General features: G+C 42.6%; 1 protein-coding gene across 2 annotated transcripts in view; it reads right to left on the bottom strand.

The window, feature by feature from the left end:
- Cabcoco1 (ciliary associated calcium binding coiled-coil 1) overlaps positions 1-25,435 on the bottom strand; it is a 100,997-nt gene that overhangs the window by 46,013 nt on the left and 29,549 nt on the right. The window contains exons 5-6 of one of the 2 annotated variants that reach the window (XM_055598941.1): positions 23,664-23,736; positions 11,223-11,289 (exon numbers count right to left, since the gene is read on the bottom strand). In XM_055598941.1, the coding sequence (XP_055454916.1) occupies positions 11,263-11,289; positions 23,664-23,736 (100 nt within the window). In that variant the 3' untranslated portion in view covers positions 11,223-11,262. Of the gene's footprint in view, positions 1-11,222; positions 11,290-23,663; positions 23,737-25,435 lie in introns of those variants that run through there. The other variant, XM_055598940.1, reaches the window with a different exon arrangement.

The following is a 25,435-nucleotide window of genomic DNA, read 5'->3' on the forward strand; positions in this document are numbered from 1 at the left end:
TCTCATTTTTATACTCCCTGGCTTCTTCCTCCTGCTTCTCCAGACTAGATGGAGCTGCCAGTGTATATGAAACAAGAAGAGTGATGACAGACAGCTTGTCTCTGACTCTCAGGAGGCTAGGTCTCAGCTCTGGACCACTGATGATGACACTTGATGCGGGCTTTGTAGCAGCCTTTAAGGTCTGGTCATACAGCAAGGCGTTTTCCTCTCATTCTGAGTTGGTTAATAGATTTTATAATGACTGTCATGACGAGGTGTTGGGTTTGTGAGACAAGCGCTCTACACGTCCCGAGTGAAAGGATACAATCCGTCATTATTATTAGTGTGTGCAAGTGCCTTGACTGGTCCTTGCATTCTGGAAAGCACCACGATTCCCAGGGTCAAGGGTACCATCAGGTTCTACACCCTATGGTTTGATCTGTTAATATTTGGCTTTTTTTTTTTTTTCTGTGTATGCTCAGAAAGGAGGGTGCTTAGAGAATTTTTTCTTTCTTTTATTGTCCTGGTCAGGTTTGGCCGACACAGTCATTTTGATCTCTTTCTATATACACTGCAGAAAAATTGATTTCATTTCTTTCCTGATTATCAAGTGACCCAGACTTGATAGATTTCTTTGTGGCCAGAGTTTTACTTTAGTTTCTTTGATACATAGATCTTAAAACTTTCCAAATTTTATCACTGTTACATAGTATGAAAACCAGTGGTAATATTTATCTTTGAGTGTCTGATGAGTCATAGGCTTTGTTGCTGACATTATGGTCTTTGCCTTATTTTTTAAAAAACTTATTAGGAGCTTTTTAGTTTCATTAGGTTCTCTGAAGAACCAACCCACAGCTTACTACTGTTGTTATTGTATGTTTTTTTACTTAATTCATTTCCTGTCCTATCCCCTCTCTCAGGTTCAATGTGATATTTTTCAAATATTAAAAAAAATTAAACTTTAAAAACTTCAAGAAATATTTATTTTTATATATAAGAGCATTCTTTATACGAGTATATTTTACATGTATGAGTCCCTGTCCGTCTGTATGTGCACCGCATGTTATGCAGGTGCCTGAGGAGGCCTTAGGATGGCATTGGATCCTCCGGAGCTGGAGCGACGGAGGGTTGTGATCAGCTCCAGGGGTGCTGTGAAGCAAACCTAGGTCCTCTGCAGGAGCTGTTTGCGGTGTTAGCCACTGAGCCACTGCTCCGGCTCCTGATATCTTCCAGTTTTAATTCTTCAGCTTTGTGTCAAGATTCTTGAATTCTTTTTTTTTTCTTTTTGCCAGAGTCTATAAGTCAGTGACATACCAAGTCAGAAAGGAGGTAGAAATTGTATATTTGGCTGTGTTCCTTCAGGGCCTTTTCTATTAGACTTCACATCTGTAGAGGTTTAGCTATTGCTATGTCTCTTATTTCCGATATTGGTAGCTTTGCCTTCTCCTCCTGTCATTTGTTTCTTGCTCAGCCATAATAGAGATACAAATTTTAATGAGTTTTTAAAAAGCCTCTTATTATTTGAAAATTGAACTCTGTTCTTTATTATTTCTTTTGTTTGGTTGTATTTAATCTTCTCTCATTTGCTAGAATTTCAAGTTGAAAGTTAAGGTCATAGAGTGGAGATATTTTTTTAATATAATAGTTTTATTTATTTTTGAGAATTTCATATATGTGTACTATGTATTTTGATCAAATTCACCTTCCAACTCTGCCCAGATCCCTCCCAGCTTCCTGCCCTTCCGGTCTCTCTCCTTTCCTCACTTTCTTCTTCCCTCCTTCTGTTTCTCCCTCCCTCCCTCCCTTCCTCCCTCTTCTCTCCTTTCTTTCCTCTCTGTTTTCTTCTTTCCTAACCCACTGAGTTAAATCAGTACTGTCTAAAAGCCCAGAGTGCGGTGTGGAGCATCTACTGGGGTGTGGTCAACTTACTCGTGGCCACACCCATAACAAAAACTGACCCATCTCCCCATTTACTGATTCAGCTTTAGCACATAAGTTTCTGTGTTTTTTTTTTTTTTGTTTTTTGTTTTTTTTTTAATTTTTCAAGTTTCTTTTGTTAGTTCTTTCAAGTTCTTTTGTTAGTTACTGGGGACTGTTTGTACATGTTTGATGCATACTTCTGACTTTTAACTTAATGCAGTTGTTATTAAAAATCACACTTGTATATGTTACGAATTTGAGATTAATTCTGTTATAGTCCAGAATGTGGGCTGCTTTCTCAGTATCCTTTGTTTTACGTAGTTGAATGTGCTGTCTGTGCTACGAATGTCAATTACATTGAATTCTTTGCTGGCATTAGTCAAATTGTTTACGTCTTTGCTAATTTTATCTCACTAGTCTATCAGTTATTGAGAGGAGGTGTTGAAATCTGTTCTGATTGTGGATTTGTCAACTTCTCACCGTTCTGTTGAGTTTTTACTTCACGCAACTTGAGTGTCTGTGATGACGCCCATGCGTGTACAGGACTGTTATGGATTCTATGGCCTCTTTGTCACTGTGGAGTCACTTCCTCGCTGGCAGTTTCCTAGGCCTGACATCAACCGGTGATTATAAGATCATTACCGCTTTCTTTTTATTTCTGTTAACTGGGTGTTATAGTTAGTCAACTTGACAGAATCTAGAATCTCGTGGAACTTGGCCTCTGGGCATATCTGTGAGGGATTATCTAGATTAAATTTAGAGTCTGGGAGTGATTGTGAGATATGGTCTTGATTATGTGAACTGAGGTGGAAAGACCTGCCCACTCTGGGGGGGCACCCTTTCCTGCCCGGTATCTTGAATTACACAGATGGAGAGGGAGCTGTACAGCAAGTGTTCATCGCCGCTGTCTTCCTCCCAAGTGGCTGCTTAGAGCTCCTGTCTTCTTCAGCTCCCCATTAGGATGGACTGTACCCTCGAATTCCGAGTCAGAATAAACGTTTTCTCCTTTCGTAAATTGCTTTTGTCATGGTGTTTTAGCACAGCAACTGGAAAAGAAATAGATGCTTGACACCCACTTCTCCATTTGCTTCACTTTTAGTGTGTTTCTGTCTTTGTGTTTGAAGTGCATGTCATGAAAGCTTGGCCCTGCTCCATGGATTGGTACATTTAAAGCGACAACTGATGAAGTTGGGTTTAAATCCACCATGTCATTACTCATATCTGTTTGTTGCTGGTCTCCCATCGTCTTTTTTTCTGCCTTCATTAGCATTGAAAAATAATTATATTTCATCTCCCCTCTTCTGTCTGCTTCTTGGTTCTAAGGTTTGGGTAAATTACACCTTCAACTTAATCCAGTCTACTTTAAATCCAGTCACTAGTTTGTGCAAAGTCACTCGGGACAGCATTTTTTTTTTTTTTATCTCTCTCCGGCTGGTGCCTGTACTAACGTTTGCTTACATTTTAGTTTCTATATGACATAAATCCAACAGCACACAGTTTTCATTTTCGCTTCCTGCAATGCCTTATCTTATTCGCTAAAAATTGATCCACACTGGGGCCCCCTTTGTGTTTCTTCCAATTCTTCATGTAGCTGCAGACTTCTAGCATGTACCGCTTTCCCTCGCCTGATGAACACGCCCAAACATTTCCTGTGACGTGAGTCTGCCCACGATCAACTTTTAAGGTTTCGTACTCCTGAGAAGTATTTCACCTGCATTTCTCAAAAACCTTCAGGGCTCACACAGTTCTGGACTGACAGTTTGTTTCTCTTCTGTGGTCCACTGTCTTCAGCAACAGCTTTGCTCTCTTTCCCATCTTCGGTTTTCCATGTGGACGAGGCATGGCCTTATTCTCTGGGTGTTTTAAAGGATTCTTTTTAGTGGTAGTTTTCAGCATTAGGTCCTGTGGCTTGGTTTTTTTGTAAGTGTTTCATGCTTGGAGTTTGTTGGGCTTCTTGGGTTTCTGAGTTAATGGTTTTCATAACCATAGATACGAATGTCTACAATTTTCTCTTCCTTCATCTTTGTTTCTGTCCGGTAACATACAATTTCTACAGTTGAAGTTGTCTATGGCTCCATGACTCATTATCTCCCTCAGACAGTCAGGAACAGGAGCAGCTCACTTCTATCCATCCACAGATGAAAGCTGACTTGGGTTGTACATTTCAAACTTGCTAAGGGGAGGTACTGACCACTGACCCCTGACTCTCAAGGCAGCACTCTGAGGTCATGCCTACTGGGCTGCTTCCTCTTGTTTCTGAACTTTAACTATCTTGTGGCTTGGCTCCCACCAAAGCTTCCACTCTGCTGTATAGATGTTCTTTCCAGGATTCGAGGGTTGCTGGTTTCAACTCAGGGATCAGCCAGTGTCTGGAATGGATCACTTCTGCTCTGCTGACCTTGTGACCTCATGCCTGAACTTGCAGCCCTTCCCTGACTCCTTGTCACCTTTGGCAAGTCCACACTCTACTTTTTTGGTCTCAAGACACTGTCGAAAGTTCTATTTGCTTCTATGCTTTGTGGGGTTTATCTCCTGTTTTTCTAGTTCACATCCAGTCCTCTGTAAGTGCACAGAGGTAAAGTAGCATCCAAGTATGGAGTCACTCAGAAATTCTGCTTCTTTCTGAGATTTTGTAATCTGTGATGGGTAGTTCTGGGCCAACTTGACACAGTTAGAATCGTTTGAGAGCAGAGAAGGACCAATGAGAAAATGCCTCCATGAGATTGGGAAACCTGTAGAACATTTTCGTAATTAGTGATCAATTGCAAGGGGTCCAGCCCATGGTGGGCAGGGCCATCCCTGGGCTGGTGGTCTTGGGTTCTACAAGAAAGCAGGCTGAGCAAGCCATGAGTAGAAAACTAGTAAGCAGCACCTCTCCATGGCTCTGCATCAGCTCCTGCCTCCAGGTTCCTGAACTGTTTGACTTCCTTTGATGATGAGCAGGGCTGTGGAAGTGTAAGGCAAATAAACCCTTTCCTCCCCAACTTGATTTTTGATCATGGTGGTTCATCATAGCTATAAAAACCCAAGCTAAGGCAGTGTCTTAGTTCCTGTCAGTCCTGGAATATCCAAGGCTTTGAGGTGGATCTTGGGACTCATCCCTTTCTACTTTCTCTGGTTAGAGAGGGTTCTGGGCTATCCTCAACATCAGAATAGAAGACAGATCAGCCAAAATGATTGGGTTTTGAATGAAGTAAGTATTTTCTTATACTTGAAAGATACAGAATTATTTGTAAACACGTATGCTTTATCGTTAACGTATTCCTACCGTTTGGGAAGGTGAGACCATGTTTGCATTGGTTGCATATTCAATGAAGATAAATAGCACCACAACTACATGAGACTCAGACTGTGCCACAGAAATGCACAGTCTCTCCAGTGAGCTCTGGTGGCGCAGTAAGGAAGCAGTCACAAGGTTGCCCTCCCTGTCTCAGTGCCATGGCTAAACAGACACACACACAGTCAGATAGGACACACATAGCACACAAATAAGCAGACCGCACACACACAGGCAGGAAGAATACAGACAGAGACAACACACAATCACTGATACACGGCTTGCAGAGAGCATACAGACACACACTTACATAGGCAGCCTGCATACAATAAGTATCCAGACACATCACACACACACACACACACACACACACACACACACACACACACAGGCAGACGATACACCCAGAGACAGCAAGCAGACACAGACAGTATACAGCATTCATACACACACACATTTACATAGACAGCCCACACACATACATACACACACTGAGGCAGATAGAACATACACATATATAGCATCCAGACACAGACAAACACATGGCACACACAGGTGCACACAAATAGACACAGACATGCCCAAAGAGACACATACACAAACAGACATGATCACATGCCTACACACAGCATACAGACACACAGACATGCGCACAGACATATCCATACAAAAACAGACACAAACACACACAAACAAACATGGGCACACAGATGACACACAGCCGACACAAACATATACTATACACACACACACATACAGATGTACATATAGGAAGACACACATACCTGGGCACACATGTGAACAGGCACACACACAGATTCAGCATCTCAGCTCTGCAGTCATAACACCATGTTAGAATTAGAGATCTGAGCATAAAAACAAAGTTTGCAGAGAGAGCTCAATGAAAAACAAAACAAAGCAAAACAAAACCACCAAAAAACAGCAATCAGGCAAATTTCTTCTCATTTTTGGCAAATAAGAACATTGTGCTCTTAAACAGCTTTGCCTGTGATTGGGGTGCAGGAGCCTGACTTGCTAAGCTGTGGGGTGTGTGCTCACGTCCCACAGGCTGTGACAAATGCCCACCCCTGCCTAACTGACTTCCTTGTTTTGGAATGACAAGGAGAGCTTTTTATTTTTCCCTGACATCTGAAAAAAATGTTTTTTTTTGTTTTTGTTTTTGTTTTGGTTTGGTTTGATTTTTGCAAAGCCGCTGAACACACACGAATCTATAAATAAAGCTCCCCCTCTCTCACATCAGCTCCGCTGGTTCAGTGTCTGGCCCTGCTGGAGTTCCAGGGAAAAGGGGAGAAGGGGGGATGGCATGGAAGTGCACTTGAGACCTGTACTTTTTGTTCGCTTTAATTTGAGAGAAGTCAGGGAGTTAGCGATGTTAATGACCTTTGAAATATTAGAGCGTTCGTCTTTAGTGGTTCAGTGGGTGTTTGCGTTGACTGTTGGATATAAAAGAGACGCCTTTGAAGGCTACATCTGGGTTTTGGAATTTACATAGAAGTACTGTGCACCTACTGTGTGCATGGATTATGATTTTTTTTTGCTTTTTACTGAGTTTTTATGGCCGGGGCATAAAGCTCAAAAACAATGCAAATATTGTAGTCATGATTTAATGCAAGGTGACTCTTTTAAATGGACTTAATTCCAAATGTCTGGCCTTATTTTGATTTTAATGGCTCCATGTCTAAGCAATAATCTAATTTGAGCTTTCTGTTTATTCCAAGTAAAGTCAGACAATGTATGCATTTTTTAAGAATAATCCTTGGGTGACACGAGTTGATGTCTCCCATTAGAGATGATTAGGTGAACCTCTTTGGGGTAAATGCTTTAAAGCGTCTCTTACGATTTGCAGGAACACGGGGCACAGACTTAACTGTGTAACTTGCCTCTTCAAAGTTTTAACTGCTGAATGCTAAGTACTTTCCTTGTCTGTTCATTTTGGATTTATTGCAATAACTTTCACAAGTGGGATCGAGTCCAAATTCTTGGAGCATTTTAACCATAAAAGGCGTAGAAATATTTTGCAACCCCATGGGCAGTAATCTGATATTTAGGAGTTTCATAAAATGAATGACTAGCGTATGGGCTCTCAAAATGAGAGCTTCATCCAGCCGCACATCACAGAATGTTTATTTCAGAGCCTGTAACATACTCGGCATCTGAACTACTAAAGGGAAGACAGGAAGAGAAATAAGATTAATGGATTACTTTGTATTTTTATGTATTTCAGTCTCTATGTAATTTATGCCTTGTAATAATCCATCTAGGCTAGAACTTTGCTATGGTCTTAATGTGTGTTCCCCTAAAACATGGATATTGAAATCTAATTAAAGTGTGCAATATTGGGGTGAGGCCTTTCTAGGTGAATGGGTCCTGAGGGCAGAACCCCTGCCCCAGATAGATTCGTGCCTTATTCATGGAAGCTGGAGGGAGGTTTCCTCTTTCAGTGAAGACACAGGAAGGAGGCACCATCTATGGAGGAGGAGAAAGTGATCCTTCTCAGGACACCAGGTTGACTATCTCTTTGCCTTTGGACTTCCAAGCCTCCGCTCTGTGGGAAGTATTTCTGTTGTTTCTAAGCTTCCCCATGGGCGGCCCATTTGTCACAGCTGAGACGTGTGCCCAGGAGAAAGGTTAAGGAGTCTACCTCTGATTACAAAGACCATCCATGATGAGGTGGGATGGGGTCAGGTGACGGGAAGGAAAAGAAGTTAGAGGGATCATTCCCAATGTAGCCTCCTCAAACCCAGTCGCGCATTCACTCAATTCACATGATGAGGTGCCCCGGGTCTGTGCTGGCCTGGGCCAGGAAGCAGGCTGTAACAGACAATTCTCTCCATCATATTATAGTCGCTGTTCTGGGTTATAGGTGCTGCAGGAGCATCTTGCTGGGTTAGCTTAGTCGCTTTGCCCAGTCAGGCCCCATCTTGGTTATCCTTGTGACAATGCGAGGTTTGGGAGGGGAGAGCATTTCTCTTGCTTAGTGGATGAAATACGGGAATTGCAGATGGTAGGAAAATTACCCCGGAGGATGTGTGATGTCCCCAGTGACCCAGAGAGAGGCCTGAGGAGGAGGAGGCCTATTTAATGAAGGTTCCCTTGCAGTGGAACTGGGGAATAGGGTGGGGTAAGAGAGGGTAGAGAGGAGTCTAGAAGAATAAACAGAAGATACCCAGCTATGTGCTGCTAAATGAATTTTTTTAAAGAAACTTTAGCCAAAGAACCTATCTTAAAAAAAAAAAAAGCTGAACTTTTGAAAAAACATGCATTTCTAGCAGTTATGCTAATTTGTACTTAATGATCATATTATTTCAAATACATTCATTATTTACCAGGAGCTAATGAACTGAATTCCCCTTTCTCTCCTCAGCTTTGGCTGTAATTTAATACATGTAGTTTGTCCATTTTCACACACTGTATGTTAAGGGAAGCACACGTAATAGACTAGCATTATTTACTGTGTGAGCAAGACTATCAGAAGGTTTTTGGGTAGAAAGCACAAAGTAGTTTAAAGGGTTGTAAAAGTGATGAATATTTAAAATAACATTGTTACGATGTTATTTATGCCATACTTAATTTTTTAAGGAGTGTATGTTTGGGAGGTAATAAAGTTAAACTAGGTCCTATTTTGTGTTTCAAGTGTTGAAACTTTCGAGGGTCATCAACACGTCACCTATGGCTCAACTCTACAAGTGGGCGCCACAATCCTTCATTCCAGAATGATTTCATCACACTTCCGGAAGGCCTCTGGGACAGTGATTAAGCATGCATCCATCTTCCTGGGTTCCAGAATATTTAGAGTGGTGCCTACCTCTTATAGTTGCTTGGAAGGGGGCATGGATTGAGAGTTAACATATTTGGAAACACCAGGCAAATGGTAAATGCTTAGTTATCTTGACTGGCCTTGCATTTTTTGCCCAGTTTTTGTACTTTATCCTGTGATGTCTGCCCATCAGTACCAGATTCAAGTGGATTCCCTCTGTCCACTGATCCTAGACCAGAAAGCTTTCTGATCCAGCTTGTTCTACTAACCTGACTCTTTCCTCTGGTTGCGAATTGCATTCTCATGGGTTTACCAAATGGACAACAGTTTCTTTTGCTAGTGTTCTGATGGCGAGCAACCAGGGCTGTAGTACAAGCTACAGCTACAAGCTGACGTCAGAGAATAGTAGTGAAAATACGGTCTGTACAGGAAATTGGTGACCGTAGCCACTGTAGCCAAGGCTCGCATGAGGATGGTAGGCATGGAAATGCTTGTGCAGGTCAGCCTGGGGACTACTTTTCACACTGAAGCCCCCTCTGGGCTTTCCCTGCACCACGGTTCTGCCTGTGTTGGAACAGAGGTGTGTGCCGGCTCCCATGGCAGAAGCAGAGGCGAGCGTAAGTTGGTCTGGTATCTCATGGGCTCACATGTGAAGGGGATTTCTCTGGCTGCCAGGTCAGAGCCTCTGAGCCTTGTTTCTAGGAGGATTCACTTCCAACACTTAAGTGTGTCTCTTGGATGTTAGTGTGAAGTATGGTGTTATCAATCAATCAAGGGATGGTAGTCTCTTTGTATAAGCAAAAGAAAATGGCAGTCAAATTGTGTGTAGATGTTTGCTGAGCATCTATTATGTGCAGGATGTTGCACTGAACTAGAATTGTAGCAGTTGTTTTAAGAGTGTCCATCCAAGGTGGGCAGGAATCTGGTCAGGACACAGAGATGAGACTGAGCATTTTGTGGGTGGGGTTTTTTCATGCACATTCTGAAGGCAGCAGGCATATGTTAGCTGGGGCTTCATAACAAATCATCCTAAACCTGGCTACCTTAAGTAGATGTTTAGAGACATGGAGTCACATGGAACAGGCGCTGCAGGATGGGTCTGCCAGGGGCCTTGTCTTGAGGACTCTTAAGGCTGAGATCAAGTGATCTACAGACATACAGCTCTCACTGGGCCCAGCTAGGAAGGGTCACTACCAAGTCCACGCACAAGGCACTGTGGGATGCCATGGGACCTCTGAAGAGGCTCCTGAGTGTTCCTATGTCACTGAAGAGGCAAGAATGCATAGATGGCAAGAAACACACACACACACACCTATTCTGTAGCAACTCTTCTAAGACTGACAGGTTCATCTCAAGGAAGTTCCTTAAGATAGAATAGACAACTCAAAGTAGCTACAGGAAGTCCCTAAAACTGACCTGATTCACAAAGCTCTTCCTTTCCAGAGTAAGCCATGAAGATGGCTGAGCATCACTCTCAGTCAGACAAGCCAAGCTGAGAAGAATCTGAGAACAGAGCACCTGCCTGGGAGAAGTGGAAATCAGCCCATTTGCCTGGAAAATGTTTAGATCAACTGAGCCACCTGGAAATAACACTCTGCAACCTACTGAGCCACCTATATGCTGCCACTGTGCTCTAGGTTCCCAGCTTTTGTGAGCTGTCCCTCATGCTGGGGTAGACTTTGGTGATCCATCTGTCTTTGAGTTATTTTTTTTTTTGTTCCTGTAAGTAAGTATACTCACGCATACTCGGGTAAGTAATCCCAATAAAACTCATTGGCTCACTAAATTGGACTGTGGTGGTATCCATACTTTGGTCTGCCCTGGCCTTCCTATCTGTGGTGAATAGACGTGTTCTGTGGGATCCCCCCAGGAAAAGACTTGTCACACAAGAAAACACCAGAGACCCGTTTAGCCATTACGAACAAAACATTTCCATTTTCTAGGAAAGATCCTGAGTCAGGAGACCATCATGTCAAGAGGGAAAGCTAGGCTCAGAGAAACAATATATTGTATATTCCCTCTTACACATGTAACTTAGGGTTTAAAAGAAGACATGAAAATAAAAGGCCACCATTTGAGATATTGAAGAGGACCAGCATAAGGGGATGCCGAGGGCGAAATAATGAAATGCATTATTTATGCAGACAAACATCATATAAAATCTATACATTCACAATTAATATACACTCATGAATGAGTGGGGCAAAAGGAGAGCACTCAAGAGGACATCGCAGTTTCTTCACAGACTAATTTTGGAAGAGAAATTCCCTTCCACCCCACAGTACTCACTAGAAGCCAGACACTGAGTTCAGCACTGTTTCGAGGCAGGTGTCTCCTGAGGGCAAGAGTGCAAAAGAACTTTTAAATCCAGCATAGGAAACCTGGATCAAGTCTCGACCCTTGTGGGAGACCTGGTTTTTAATGTCCGCTTAAAAAAATAATGTAAAAGATACATGAAGTAATGGACAACTACTTTCCCCAAGTGCTCTCTCTTTCTCTCTCCCTCTCGCTCTCTCTCTCTCTTTCTCTCTGTGTGTGTGTGTTTGTGTAGAAGAGCTAGGCCAAAAACCAGCTCTGGTCAGAATACACACTGTCATACACATGCTGTAAGCGACAACACCCTGGTCACATAACAGCAGCGGCCAGGCCTGTAGGGACCGTGTGGCCTCAGTGAGGGTCACAGGAGTTGGGAAGACAGAGAAGACACATGACTTGCCAGACCGAATATTAATGCGGAATGTTTACTAATGGCGGTTTGATCTCTGTTTAGGAGTCGACCCTAAAAATTCTATCCTATTTTATTAAGCCTTGAAACATCAGAATGGATAAAATTTTTCCATCAAAATTCTCCATGTCTTTGGTTGAAAGTCCTTAATTTTTTTTTAAGTTATCAGTATTTAATAAGAGATAAAAAAAATCTACTCATGTAGGAGGTGGCTACTGTTGAGAAAGAGGGAGAGAGAGAGAGAGAGAGAGAGAGAGAGAGAGAGAATATAAAAGAAACTCTTTTTGTGTGTCTCAGTCATGTACACCATGAAACAAGGGTATGTGGCTGCTTCTGCCTCCTGCGCCATCATCATGCCAAAGCGGATGGGAACTCTAGCTCTCCACATGTAACATGCCTCTCCTGCTTGCAGTCATTAGTGTGTCAACCCAAAGGAGAGAGGGACTCCACGTTCGGAACTCAAGTACCGACCCATCTCCTCTGCCCTTGCCTTAATCTCTACTCCTGAGCAGCTTCTGTTTCACCTTGCTCTGTGTTCCCTCCTCATTCGGATACAGTCATGATCTGCTCAGAAATGTTGCTGGAGCTCACAGTAAGGACCCCAACAAGGCAGCCAGCCCTTTTCTATGTGGCTATTGTTCTCCACCCACTGGTTCTTCACTTGTGCTTTCTGTGTAATGCAATCTTTATTGCCTGTTCTCCAGCACATATATAGTACCCACCAAAGCTTAAGGGTCACCAAATGTAGACACCTGGAAACTTAGCAGAGGAGAATGGCTGAGCAATTTCTAAAGAAAACAACTAATGAGAATGTGTCATCCCACATCCTAAGATCTTGTCTCTGGTTACATTTAGAGTGGGCTGTGTACTATCTCTGTAAGAAGCCATCTTTCTTTGTTTCTCAGCTCCAGAGTCCAGCTGACCCCCAGACCATCCTGTTACATGTGCTACCTTGATTAGGACCAGCCCAGTGCCAATTCTGGACCTCACAGATGAGAAGAACACTTGGAGATTGACTCATAGGGGAGAAGAGGACAAAGTAGCTTAAACTGTCTAGAAAAATCCAGGATAGATGATGCCATACTTGTAGATAAATCAAGTAACTCAATTTCCAGCCAAGTCCTTGAACAGTTTTACAAAAGACTGCAGCAAGAGAATAACATTGTGAAGCTTCCGATCTGGTCAATAGGCGATCAATTACCAACTGCCAAGGGCTTCTGTATGCCAGGCCCTGTGCCAAGAGGCAGTACTTTAAGAGACAGGTTGGCCTGAGCTCGTCTTCTCCATCTTATCTCCTCCAGTTTTGGACAATTTTGTTATTTAAAAAGAGATAGATAGCATTTATTTATCCCAAGAGGATCCAGTGGTTTTGGTCTGTCCTTAGGAGTTCTGCAGAGCATATCGATGCCGTTTTGTATTACTGGTCCTTCAGAAATCAAAGGCACTTACTGCGCTGAGCAGAACCTCCTATTCTTCGGAGGCTTCCGGCTCAGAGCAGAGAAAAACCCAGGTTCTCCTCCCTTACACAGTTGAAAATGTTCCTTTTAACACGTGCTCAAACAGACGCAGCCTACCCTGGGCATGTCTGGGCGTCTTGGACAACTGAAGAGGCTGATTTATCTGGAAACCAAATCTGGGGTTATTAGTGGATTTTGTGGGCATATGATCACAGAACAGAGTCATATTGGCTTTTTCTAAATTGTACCCGTTCTTCTACACCCTGCCATCTATTGCCAGTTAATGTTTTAAATAGCAAGTCGCTGTGGCTAGAGGCCTTGCTTTCCAGATCTTACTTTTCTTGCTCTGGACATTCTTTGTGTGGTGTGATTTATACAACCTGAAATTGTAAGATGCTTCTCCTGCTTGAATAATTATGAAATCTTCCTTTGGCAATAGAACCTTTGGCTTTAGGGAAAAGCACACTGCCTAATCACATAATCATGAAATGCAGCCCTTCAAAAGAACATAGGAGCTTTCATATTGTGCATGCCTCTGAAGTAAAAAAAAAAAATATGCAAGAAGTACATAATGCTGAATAGGGAAAATAAAGATGATGGAGTAAAGCTTTGATTTTGATGCCTGTACTATTAAAATCAAACAGCCTCAAGCTGGTGGTTGAAAACCATCTCAGCATACAGAGACAAGAGCTAAGGAGAAGCCAGACTTACCTGGTCCTGTCAACAAAAGGTGACTACTGTCAGCAATTTGATATGTCCGCCAGGCCTTTTGTGTAACAGTTTCCTCTAATATTGGAACATTCTATCTTGCCAGGAAAGCTCCTTAAGCAGGAAGGCAAACAACTCAAAATAGCTACAGGAAGTCCCTGAAACTGACCTGATTCACTATGCCTCACCCTGCCTGACTAAACTGTAAAAGCAAAGAGTCCACCCATGAGAGACAAACCAAGCTCTAAAGAAGCCTCGGGGTCCAGAGCAGCTGCCTTGAAGAAGCAGAGAAGAGCTGAGATGCCTGGAGGAGATTTATATGAGTCTCTTGGAAAGGACATACTCCAAGCTGTTGAGCTGTCTGCAGGCTGTGAGCGTGCTCCAGGTTCACAGCTTTGTGAGTTGTCACCCACATGGGATGGGTTTTGCTGATGCAGCTAGCTGTCTTTGTGTCATTTCAGCTCCTGTATGTAAACTCTCACCCAAATCCACGTAAGTAATCCCAATTAAACTCATTGGTTCACCAAGTTGGAGTTTTGTCACATCTGTACTTTGGTCTGTTGTGGGCTTCCTACCTGTGGTGAGTGGACGTGTATGTTGCTTCTCCCCACAAATAGTTTTGTCATACAAGGTAACTGGTAACTGAACAGGGGCAGGGCAGAATCAAAGATGAGTTGGAGAGGAGTAAGTATATGGTTCCGGCTATGGGTAGCAAAGCATGCAGCTGAGGCTGAGAAGCCTTGTGGGGCAGAGTATCGATGGAGGACATTCTGACAGAGTTGTCTTTTCCTGTGCAGTGTGTGTCAGTGTGCCTTTGTGCTATGACAGCAGCTGCATAGCTCTTGCTACGGGTAGTGGGTCAGGCACCTGAGGCTGAGCCATTGGGATTAGGAGTGTCTGTGGGTGGATCCCCAGCATGGCAGCCTTCATCTGTGTGGTATGGAGTGGGCATACATGCTTGATGAGTGGGCTCCACTGCATGAATACAGAGATGCCCTGAAAACCGTTAAAGCTTTAGAGGAAATTTCACGGTCTTAGAGGTTAGCGCACAAGGGTCAAGACTGTTAGCAAGCAGTGGCAGAGGTCGTCTGGCCTTTGTTGCCCATGTTTAGCAAAGCACCTGTGGCCAAGATGGCGTCTGAATAGGTTTCGTTTGTGTAAAGCAGGAACTTGTTTGTGTAAAGGAGTAATCAGAACAAGAAAGGGAGATTCAGTTAGTGTCCTCTGTGTTGGCTTGTGATTTAACAATTAATTAAAGGGGAGGATGAGAACGGGTGTTGACTTTCAGTTTTTTTAAGGTATGGGAGCCAGAAAATAAAGACAGTGAAAGTTAGAGCTATGCTCAAAAACCCTACCTGGGATCCATGAACTTGGAACCCATGGGAAGATTTAGAGATTGAGGAGAGCACTGTAAAAAGCGGTAAACAATACCCCGAGCGCCGGACCTTTAATAGGAAAAGAAAACAGAAAAAAGAACTGCGATCCAACATAAAAAGATGGGGTCCTGAACAATGGTACAAGAAACGAGGGTGATCAGGAAATGCTCAGCCCCCTAGCTTCTGAAATTAGTGGAGACATTTTAAGCCAGCAATGAGAGAGCCTGTTACAGCCTGGCTTGTGAAGGCATGGGACACGGTTACAGATGGGATCTGTGGCTACAGAAAAACTGAGCCATACAATCCCTCCCTCCCTCTCTAAGGCAAATGCTGTGTAACCTATTAAGTGTGAATGATGTCAGGGACTTATCAGAGCCATTAGGAACACTTAGCTATCTTCATCTGAGGTTCTCACAAATACAAAGGTCTGGAGGACCATCAAGGAGGGATAGATGCCCTTAAGAGAACTAATGTCCTAAGAGAACGGAATGAGGGATGCTGTGTATGAACTGTAGTTCACTGAGCCAGAGAGAACTATGTTTACAGAGGGCTCAGAGAAAAGGCAGATCCAGTCCTATCAAGGCTGATAGGACTTTAACAGCTTTGCTGAGCTCTTTGGTGGGGCCAGGTCTTTCTAATCAGGAAAGGCTTTGGCAGATCTTAACGAGTTAAATCAGTTTAAGGAGTGTCCAAAGAGCAAGAGAGCAATGCAGAGGAGATGGGAAAACAGTGAGGCAGAGGGAGTGGTCTGTCTGTGCTACACAAAGACAAAAGTGAACAAGATTTGTGTCAAGTCAGAGTTCCTAAGGAAAGAATTGCTAGAAAGATGAATTCTTTGCTGAGCAGATTCTCGGAGGCTGGAAAGTCTTGTCCTACAATAAGGAAATTACAGTGATACACAGAGGTGGGAGATGACCAGGAACTGCAATTCCCATTGGCACATTTCACTGGTTGTCTTAATGGATGACTCCCATGATGTCAATAATGTTCCATAATCCATCAGAATGACCTCACTCTATGAACACTTCTTTATCACCACAGGGGTTGTTTGGAGGTGCCATTTAGGATATGGAGGCAGGAATAACAGGAGTGCAAGGCCATCCACAAAAAGAGTAAGGCTAGCTTAGGGTACATAAGACCCTGCTCCGATTATCTAAAACATGGCAGGTGAGATGGGTCAGAAGGTACAGATTCCTGCTGCCAAGCTTGAGGACCCATCCGCGGAACCCGCTGGCTCTGCAGTTTCTCCTCTGACCTCTACAGGCATGCAGTAGCACACATCCTGGCCTATATGCATACAAAATAAAATAAATAAAAATGTTTTCTTTCCTTCCTTTCTTCATTTTTTTTTTTTTTATTTTTTTAAGTCTTGGTACTGGAGAGATGGCTCAGTATTTCAGAACAATTAGTGCCCTTCCGGAGTATCCGAGGTTGTTTTCTTACCACTCATGACTGCCTGTAACTCCAGACCCAGGACATCCAACATCCTTTTCCGGCCTCCAATGGCACCTATACACAAGTGCATATACCCATACATAGGCGTCCCCTAACCCCCGAGGCATGTCCCAAATTATTTCGCTTTTTTTTTTTCAATATTGCAGGCGAATACACACACTCATATTTCTGCTGGTCATCTTACTATCTACTGAGATAAACTTGGGAAAGTATAGAACAGCATGAAAGGCAACCATGTTTCAAAATTGCCAGTCCACTGTGGAAGTGTCTATTACCACATTCTCACAAGACAGGAAGCTGCAGTTTAAGCTTTTCAGAATGTAGGGGATTTGAGTGGCTTTTCTTTCTTTTCTGGGGCAGCAGATTTGAGATAGGGTCTCTCTACAGCCGTGGGTCATTATGAACTCACAGGGCTTTTAATTTGACTTCACTTGAGGACTGAGAATGGCGAAAATCTTTGCATGAGTTTGTTGGCCATTTATGTATCTTCTTGTGTATATAAAAAATTCTCAAAAAATTTTTAAAATTATATGTATGTTCCTGTGTCTGTGTTAGAATCTGTGCACCTGCATGTAGGTGCCTTTGGTGATCAGAAGGCATCAGATATCTTGGAGCTGGAACTGCAGGTAGGTGAGCTGCTTGCTGGGTGTTGTGAATCAAATCCAGGTCCTCTGCTGGAACAGGTGCAGGGACATCACTGCAGCCCCATGAACATGCTTCTGATACTTCCTTCAGCACAAGTCTTTTGTATTAATTTGCATCTCGGAATTACACAGCACATCAAGAGTGTTATCCCCCTTCTGTCACTTACTTATTTATATCACAGGTTTTTATTTAGAAGTTTGAATTTTATATTTGTCTAGAGTAACCTCCCACCCCTAGATATAAGTTAAAATTCTGACGCAGGCAAAGACATCTGCTATCTAAATGTTGACTTATAATGAGCTGTAGTTTGCCATTTCACAAGGTGTTCTGTAGAAAGAATATCTTGTAGGTTGTATGGGCACACTGCCCATCAATTAAAAAACCTATGGCCTAAAGGAAAAGCTAGAATAGAAGGTGGGCCATTGGGCCGGTAGGAAGGATTCCAAAATAGAGGCAGGTGTGAGGGATTCATCTGGGGAGATGTGAGGATGACAGACTCTTGGGACCTGAGCAGAGCTAACCATCCACGTGGCACAATGTATATTAACATAAATGGGTTATTTTAAGTTATGACCTGGCCAGAGAAGAACGTAGCTATATGGCCTAGGTATTTGTAAATGTATTTTGAGTATTACAAGTCATCATTATTCTGGGAGCTTGGGGCCCGCAGGAAAAACATGCAACCCACTACAGTGTTCCATGCAAAAGAAAGTTTTCATAATTAAACATGAGTAGTGGAAACACATTTTCTTTTAAGAGCAGCTTGTGAGACCTTGGTAAAGGACTTAGTGGATGATCATTTATAATTTAAAGACTGACGTAGGTTTTTCACTGGACACACAAAATCATATCTTGCAAGTGTGGTGTTTTCAAATCTGACAAGGAAATACTGCTTCTATGATATTTCTTATCACTTAAATTTGGTAAAAATTTGAGTACTGGTTGAACGTGGATAGGCCCATGTGGGGCAAACCATGAAAAGTAATAATGGCTGGTGTTCTGCCCACCTAGTGGTCTATAATAAACTCCATGGTGGTGAGCTGTGGTTTTAGAAGCTGGCTCCTAGAGCAGCACATGAGGATTATGATTTCCATCAATGTAATCAATGCCGAAGAAAGAAACAGCATTGGTAAAAATTCCCTCTGTGTCTTTCTTCCTTTCCTCCTTCCTCCCTCCCTCCCTTCCTCTCTCCCTCTTTTCTGCCTTCCTTCAGTAAAAACATTGCTAAAGCTGCACAGTGAATAAATAATCAATTTTGATTGGCAAAGAAGTACTGGACAGCAACTGAGGTCTTACACATCCAGCCAGAAGAGAGTGGAAAATGTAATTACTAAAAGCCCAGCCTTATTCATTCAAATATCAGGCCACAGATGTGTGGAGACGGATGCTACAGAGGTCCAGGAGGGCAGAAACACTTGAGTGATAGGCTCAAGAGCTGAGGTGCCAGGTGAGCTGCTATGGAAACCATCTTTAAATTATGCACCTGCCATTTATCAATTGTTTGGCTAGAGACAAATTCGCCCAAATTTCTCTGAAAAGATTGGTATTTAATGGAGGATGATTATTTTTCAGAGCTTGGAGGGAAAAGGGCGAGAGTGAAGTTTGATGAATTGTGGGCTGGAACATCGACCACTTTCTTTAAGTGATAGATTCTCCAGTCACTTTGTCACACATGCCAGGGAGAGCAGATAAAGTTATTTCAACACTACAATTTCTGATGGATTTTTCTCTGTATACCCAATTCCACTGGGTCAAACGGCAAATTACATGCTGTCTGATATTCCCTCCTAGCAGCTTGCTAATAGCCTAATTCAAGGCAGAAACTTCTTTCAAAATAAAAAAAAATATTTGTATAAGTTTAGATAGTATTTTTAAAGATTTATTTTTATTTTTAACTGTGTATATATCTATGTGTCTGTGTGTAGGTATGTGCATGTGAGTGTAGATGCTGGAGGTGGCCAGAAGGGGGTGTTGGATATCCTGGAGTTGAAGTTATAAGATATTGTGATTTCAGTAGGTACTACATTGTAAGGGAAAACTCAAGGGGGAAAAGTTACCCTTCAGCTGTCTCTTACTTTTCCAAATCTGTCCTGACTTGAATGCTGTTTACATTGCTCTTTTCCTTAAGACAGTGGATATAGGGAATATTACCTAAGTTGGCTGTTTTGTTTATCCAACTTTATACTTTAAACAAATAAAAGAAAATTTGTGTTTCTGTCTTTTTATTTTCCTCCCCAAACTACAATGTCATTAACACCCATAATCTGGGTAACTTTTGAAATAAAAAAGAAAAAAAAATTTCCTTCATTGTGTTTTTGCTTAAGAGTATGTGCTCAGAACATGAAATTATATCCCATTGACATCTGCTGGGTTGAAAGTGCTCTGAGTTCCTGTATTTGCTGACCTTAAGTGGTATTATTTGGGGATTTGAGAGTCTGCCAAAGTATAACTTCGGGCGAGGTAGGCACTTTGGTATATTTATGATTCTCTTTAAATATCTCCACACATCTATCACAAGCATTATAGTCATATCTGGGCACAGCGCTGCTTACAAAAGCAGGGTTTCTGCCAATGGCTACATGGGACATGCTACAGCCTGCGAGTAACTGCGCGTGCTACAGTGTGCACAGTTTCCAGGCGGCTACACCGGGGGCCTGGGGAAGCATCTGGATGGCAGAGCATCTCCCACAGAGTATGGATCCTGCTGGCTCCCATGGCTAGCCCTCACACTGCCCTTCCCGTCACAGTTCAGAAGTTGGGAGAATTCGTGAATCAGAGCAAATCTTACAAGTTTTTTCATCTCCCAAAAGCACGCGTGCATATGAATTATGTGTGTTTAAGCACACTCTCATATGCATGCACACCCCAATGCCTGATAACCTTTGCGTGTGCCCATAATTCAAGATCTGTTTTGTCATCGCATTGCTGAACTTAAACTGAATACTATATTTTAAGATGTGATACACAGCTCATGATTCATGAAGCCAATTTTATTTTCGTGGAGGAAAAATTTGGGATGTTACAGTAGAATGTCAGCTTTTCGCTCTATAAGCAACGCTTCAGCTAGACCCAGTTCGTAGTTAAAAGTTAAATATGGCAGAGTGGTTGTAAAACATTTAAATTTATGGGCTGAGAATGCACCAATTATTTTTCCGTTTAGCTTTCCTCTTGTGAAACTCCAGGTAATGTCTCTCTGACCGACTGTCTATCTGTCAGCATGGTGAAGGGGAGTAAACAGACACCTGCCCTTAATTTACAAAATGGGCCTTCTCAGAAATCAGCTGGGATTTATTTTCCTCTTTTACAAGTGGTACACAAAGCCATTCACATCGGTAAGTACCAGCATCAATCTGGAACAGACAGGGCAAAATTCCCCTTTCCACTCCCCAGCCAGTTCCAGCTTACACCCTGCTGCCTGGAGGCAGACCATAGCAATGCCTCCTCTGCCCTGTTACTGGCATGTTCATCTCTACACATCTTCCTGTTTACCTGCCCTTAAGGTAAGTCCTGGGATACTGTCCATATTGTTCTTCGCTCCAACACTCAGTGTCCCTTTAGGGCCACTCATATAGCTGTACCTAACACTCGACCGTATTCCTTCTAATGATGTCAGAGCTTTCTGTGGCATTTGATTTAACCTATTCCCTTTTTGACTTGGCAATTTAAAAATAACATTTTATCTTACACGTTGGGGCATTTTGGCGGCAGGTGTGTCTGTGTTCCATGGACATGCCTGCTGCTTGCAGAGACCAGGAAGGGTGTTTGGAGATGTGAACTGGGGTTACTGATGGTTGTGAGCCTCCGTGTGGGAGCAGGAGACTGAACCCAGGTCCTCTGCAAGAGCAGTAAGCCCTCTTAACTGCTGAGCCATCTCCCTAGCCCCTGATGCGGCATTTCAAATGCTTTAGTTTTTGATTGTTTGTATATGTGTGTCTGTATGTGCACATGAATATATGGCCAAGGAGTCCGGGACAGGGCATCATATACTGCAGCCAGAGCTGGAAATGGCTGTGAGCCACCGAAATGGGTGCTGGGACCTGAACTTCGGTCCTCTGCAAGAGAAGTATGAACTCTTAACCACTGAGCCATCTCTGCAAACCCCAACCTGACAAAAAAATTAACTGCTGTACCCTCTGCATTTTCCTTACCCATATTCCTCTTACCTGGCTTTCTTTTAACACATTTTTATTATATAAACAATCTGTGAAGTATTTTAATTGTCATTAATAATTTCCAAGTGTTTTTCTCCAAGTGACTTAAAGAGACTGATTTATTTCACCAAATAGTCAGAAAGCCTGGCATGGCAGCTCATGCCTGTAGTCACATTTGGGAGGATGAGACAGGAGAACTGTGATGTGTTTGAGGCCAGCCTGGACTACAGAGTGAAAGAGACCCTACTTCAATACATTTAAATTTAAATAAATTTCCCTTCCCCACAAAAATATCTTCTCAAAAAAAAAAACAAACAAACAAAAAACAAAAACAAAAAAACATAAATCCCAGTGTGCAACCACAGCAGTGAGAAGTCTGAGGCTGGGAAATCTCAAGTTTAAGGCTAGCTTAAGCTACATTACACAGTGAGATTCACCCCCCCCCCAAAAAAAAAAAACAATTTAGAAAGTCAGGTGTATCATTCCACATTAAAGACAAGAATATTTTCTTCCACGTTTCTCATGTTTTAATAGTTCTGAAATTTAAACTGAGTCTTTTGATTCCATTGTCTCTTCTCTCTTTCATGATCAAAGTGCTCATATTTATCTGCTGCTTTTCCTTAGACACATAATTTTAGAACTAGCGAAAACAAATTCCCCAGCCCAAGTAGATCCATACCCAAGCATAGTGAACCTTAGCCCAGGAGAGTGTGGTGCAACCAATAATAAAGGGGGAAGGCCTTCCTTTCAGAGATGCAACAGGAGACTGATGGACAGTTGACTTCTCTGCAGGAACTATGAGAGCCAGAAGACAATCAGGTGACTTAAAATTGTGCTAAGCAAACAATTGCCGATCTAGAATACCACAGACAACATTTTTTTTTTTTCAAGAATGAACCTTTTTTTGGGGGCAAGAAGATAGATAACTTGGTGAATAAAGTCTTGCTGCCCAAATCTGAGGACCTAATTTCGATCCTCAGAAGCACATAAAGAGCTGGGCACTGGGACACAGACTTCCCAGAGTGGAGGCAGGCATGCAGAGCTCCGCGGTTGTGGCCACCCAGCCCTGTCTAATCAGTGAGATCTAGGCCAATGAGTGATCCCACCACGATGACACATTTCTGCCAAAATCCAATATCCTGTAGTTTTTGAAGACCATCTTTTTCTTTAGGATAATTATTTGATTATTAATAATTATTTCTTTAGGATGGTTATCCTGCAGTCTGTTGTTATCAATTTTTCTGGGATTGGGGCCTTTAATGTACGGTTGGTTGGCACCGCTTGTGGGGAAATTGTTGCCACCATCGGGGGTGGAGCGCTATTTTGGGTTAGAGGAGGTTAGCACCACACATTGGTGACTTCAACACAGCTCCGGGGGTTACGTTTACTCTCCTCTCACTTTGTTTTCCTATTCCAAGCATCCACCAAAGCCTCGTGTTTTATTTTCTAGGTCTCTTATCCTCCTTTAAGTATAGATACTTAGGTAGAAAGCATCACCCAATGCGAGGCTTACCCCTGGTCACACTTTAAAAAGCAAAGCTATATTTATTGTTTTTAATTATGTGTGTGTATGTATGTGGGCATGTGCCTGTGGAGTGCATGTGCCTGTGGAGACCAGAAGAGGGCGTCAGAGTTCCCTAGAATTGGCGTTACAGAGAACGGCCAGCCCCCTGCTGCGGGAACTGTGGATCTGAATTAATGTTCTCTGCAGGAGCAATATTCTCTTAACTGCTGAGCCATCTTTCCAGTCCCAGATTCATAATGTTTTTGAGCTGATAGCTGAGATCTCAAACACTTAAGTTAAAAACATATCTTGTCCTGTTTTTTCTAGCAGTGAAAAGGTTAGGGCAAGGTGAATTATAGTATGGTGATAATGTGTGTGTCTGCCACTAGTAAAGAGACCTTTAGCGAGTTGAAATCATTTTAGAATTTTGTATAAGATGGAAATCTAGCACACAGTTATCCTAGTTGATACTAAATGCTGTTTTTCTAAATCCTCATATATGCCACATGCAACTACACACACAGTGAGTTTCTACCTAAATTTCATAATAAAGATAATGAACAATAATACTTAATTTAATATTGAGAAGACACAGGCCTTCCCACAACAGATGTCAGGGCATTTGACTGACCGCGGGCCCCTTCTTCTAGACCGTGCATGTGTGTGGGTTCTGCCCCACATTACTTACCTCAGTTCCAATGACAATTTCTTCCCTGGTGGAGTAGAACATAAACTCATAGAGTCTGTAGTGCTGGAATAAGCTGAAACAAACAAACAATAAAAAACCCAAATGTGCCACCAGCATACGTTCACAGCAGGAGAGAAGAGCAACTATTTGAAGGTGTGACTCAAAGGAAGGGGGCTTTGGCCAGGCTAGAAATAGTCAACAGAGGTATGGAAACCCATTTCCTTCATCCCAAAGTAAGCTGCCTGGGAATGCAAGGTTTGCTTTCTGAGACAGCGACAGTGTCAGCAGATCCATTTGTGACACGGAGTGGGGGAGCACGCATGTGTGTCTAGGGTAGAGAAACAGCTAGAGCAGTCGTTTTCAATCTGTGGGTCGCAACCCCTTTGGGGATCACAAATCAGATATCCTGCATATCAGATGTTTACCTTATGATTCATAACAGCAGCAAAGTTACAGTTCTGATGTAGTAACAAAATAATTTTTACAGTTCGGGTCACCACACCATGGGGAAGGGTTGGAGCGTTAGGATGGTTCAGAACCACTGAGCTAAAGCGTATTTCCTAGTTTGAAACCCAGCACTTTCCAGGAGGCAGCAGTCGACCTCACAGAACTAGCTGTGTTTAGCTCTAACCGGACTTAGTCCGGGTATGGAAGGAGCTGCGTTTCTACTTCTGTAAGGGCTCACACTGACACAATGTTTCAAGGTTAAATCAGTCTCTAGGAACACCAGAAAAATGGCACAGCAAGGTCTGAAATCTGTTTTGTAAGGTGTCTGACTTACATGGATATGTGGTCACGTGTCAAAGGCTGGCATACATTAAGGCTTTCTTCTCACCTGAAAACTAGGCGGTTGGTGACTATGGGCTACGCGGGGCTCGAAGTCACAAGCGCTTGCAAATAAATATTTCTGGTAAGTTAAGAGCCTGATGCTGTGTCATTGAGAGTTAAAAAATGTTACTGAAGAGGGCTAGCTTCTAATATCCTGTTTGTGATAATATTTGAATTTTTCTAATTCTCTCCCTGCTGGCTAGGAAAATTAATAGGCTCATAATACAGCAAAACACCCAAGAACAACAAAAACAAAGTGTCTTAGTGGCTTCTCTTTCACTCTGGTGCCTTCTGCTATTTAAGAAAATTGATTTTAATACAACTGAGAAATTAACATTTGCAAAAATGTAGCCACAGAGCATGTGTAATGATGGCTTTTTCTGGACGCCGTAATGGATCAAAGTTTCAATTCATTTGAAATCAATGAAGAAATCCTCGGGCGGCTGGGTCTCTCTGAGTTACATTAGCACTGGGTCTCCCTAAGAGCACAGTCCATTAAAGAGTGCTGGCTGTGTGGGCACAGTCGAATCTGCTTTCTCCTCGGCACACCTTGAATGCTTGATTCACTCATCAACACTCAGAAGGCTAACTTAGCCTTTGACATTGCTTTGATCCATTGGCTAGAAACACACAGGAAGATGAGTGAACTCTTGATAATTCACTGAAGCAAAATAAATTCAGATACCCCCTTCTTGATATTAGTGACCGAGAGAGAGCTGTAGGGTCAAAAGCCTCAGGCTGGCAGTAATTGATTTTGGGGTGTAAAATCAAATACCATAGAGGGGGTCTAGCTTGCTCCTCTCTCAATCAACCTTCCTAAGGCTGTAACCCTTTAATACAGTGCCTCATGTTGTGGTGATCCCCCAAGAAATTTTGTTTGTTGCTACTTCATAACTATAATTTTGCTATGTTATGAATTGAAATGTAAATATTTTCGGAGAGAA

Source organism: Psammomys obesus, unplaced genomic scaffold, assembly GCF_907164565.1.
Source record: "Psammomys obesus unplaced genomic scaffold, mPsaObe1.curated_primary_1811, whole genome shotgun sequence".
Lineage (NCBI taxonomy): Eukaryota > Metazoa > Chordata > Mammalia > Rodentia > Muridae > Psammomys > Psammomys obesus.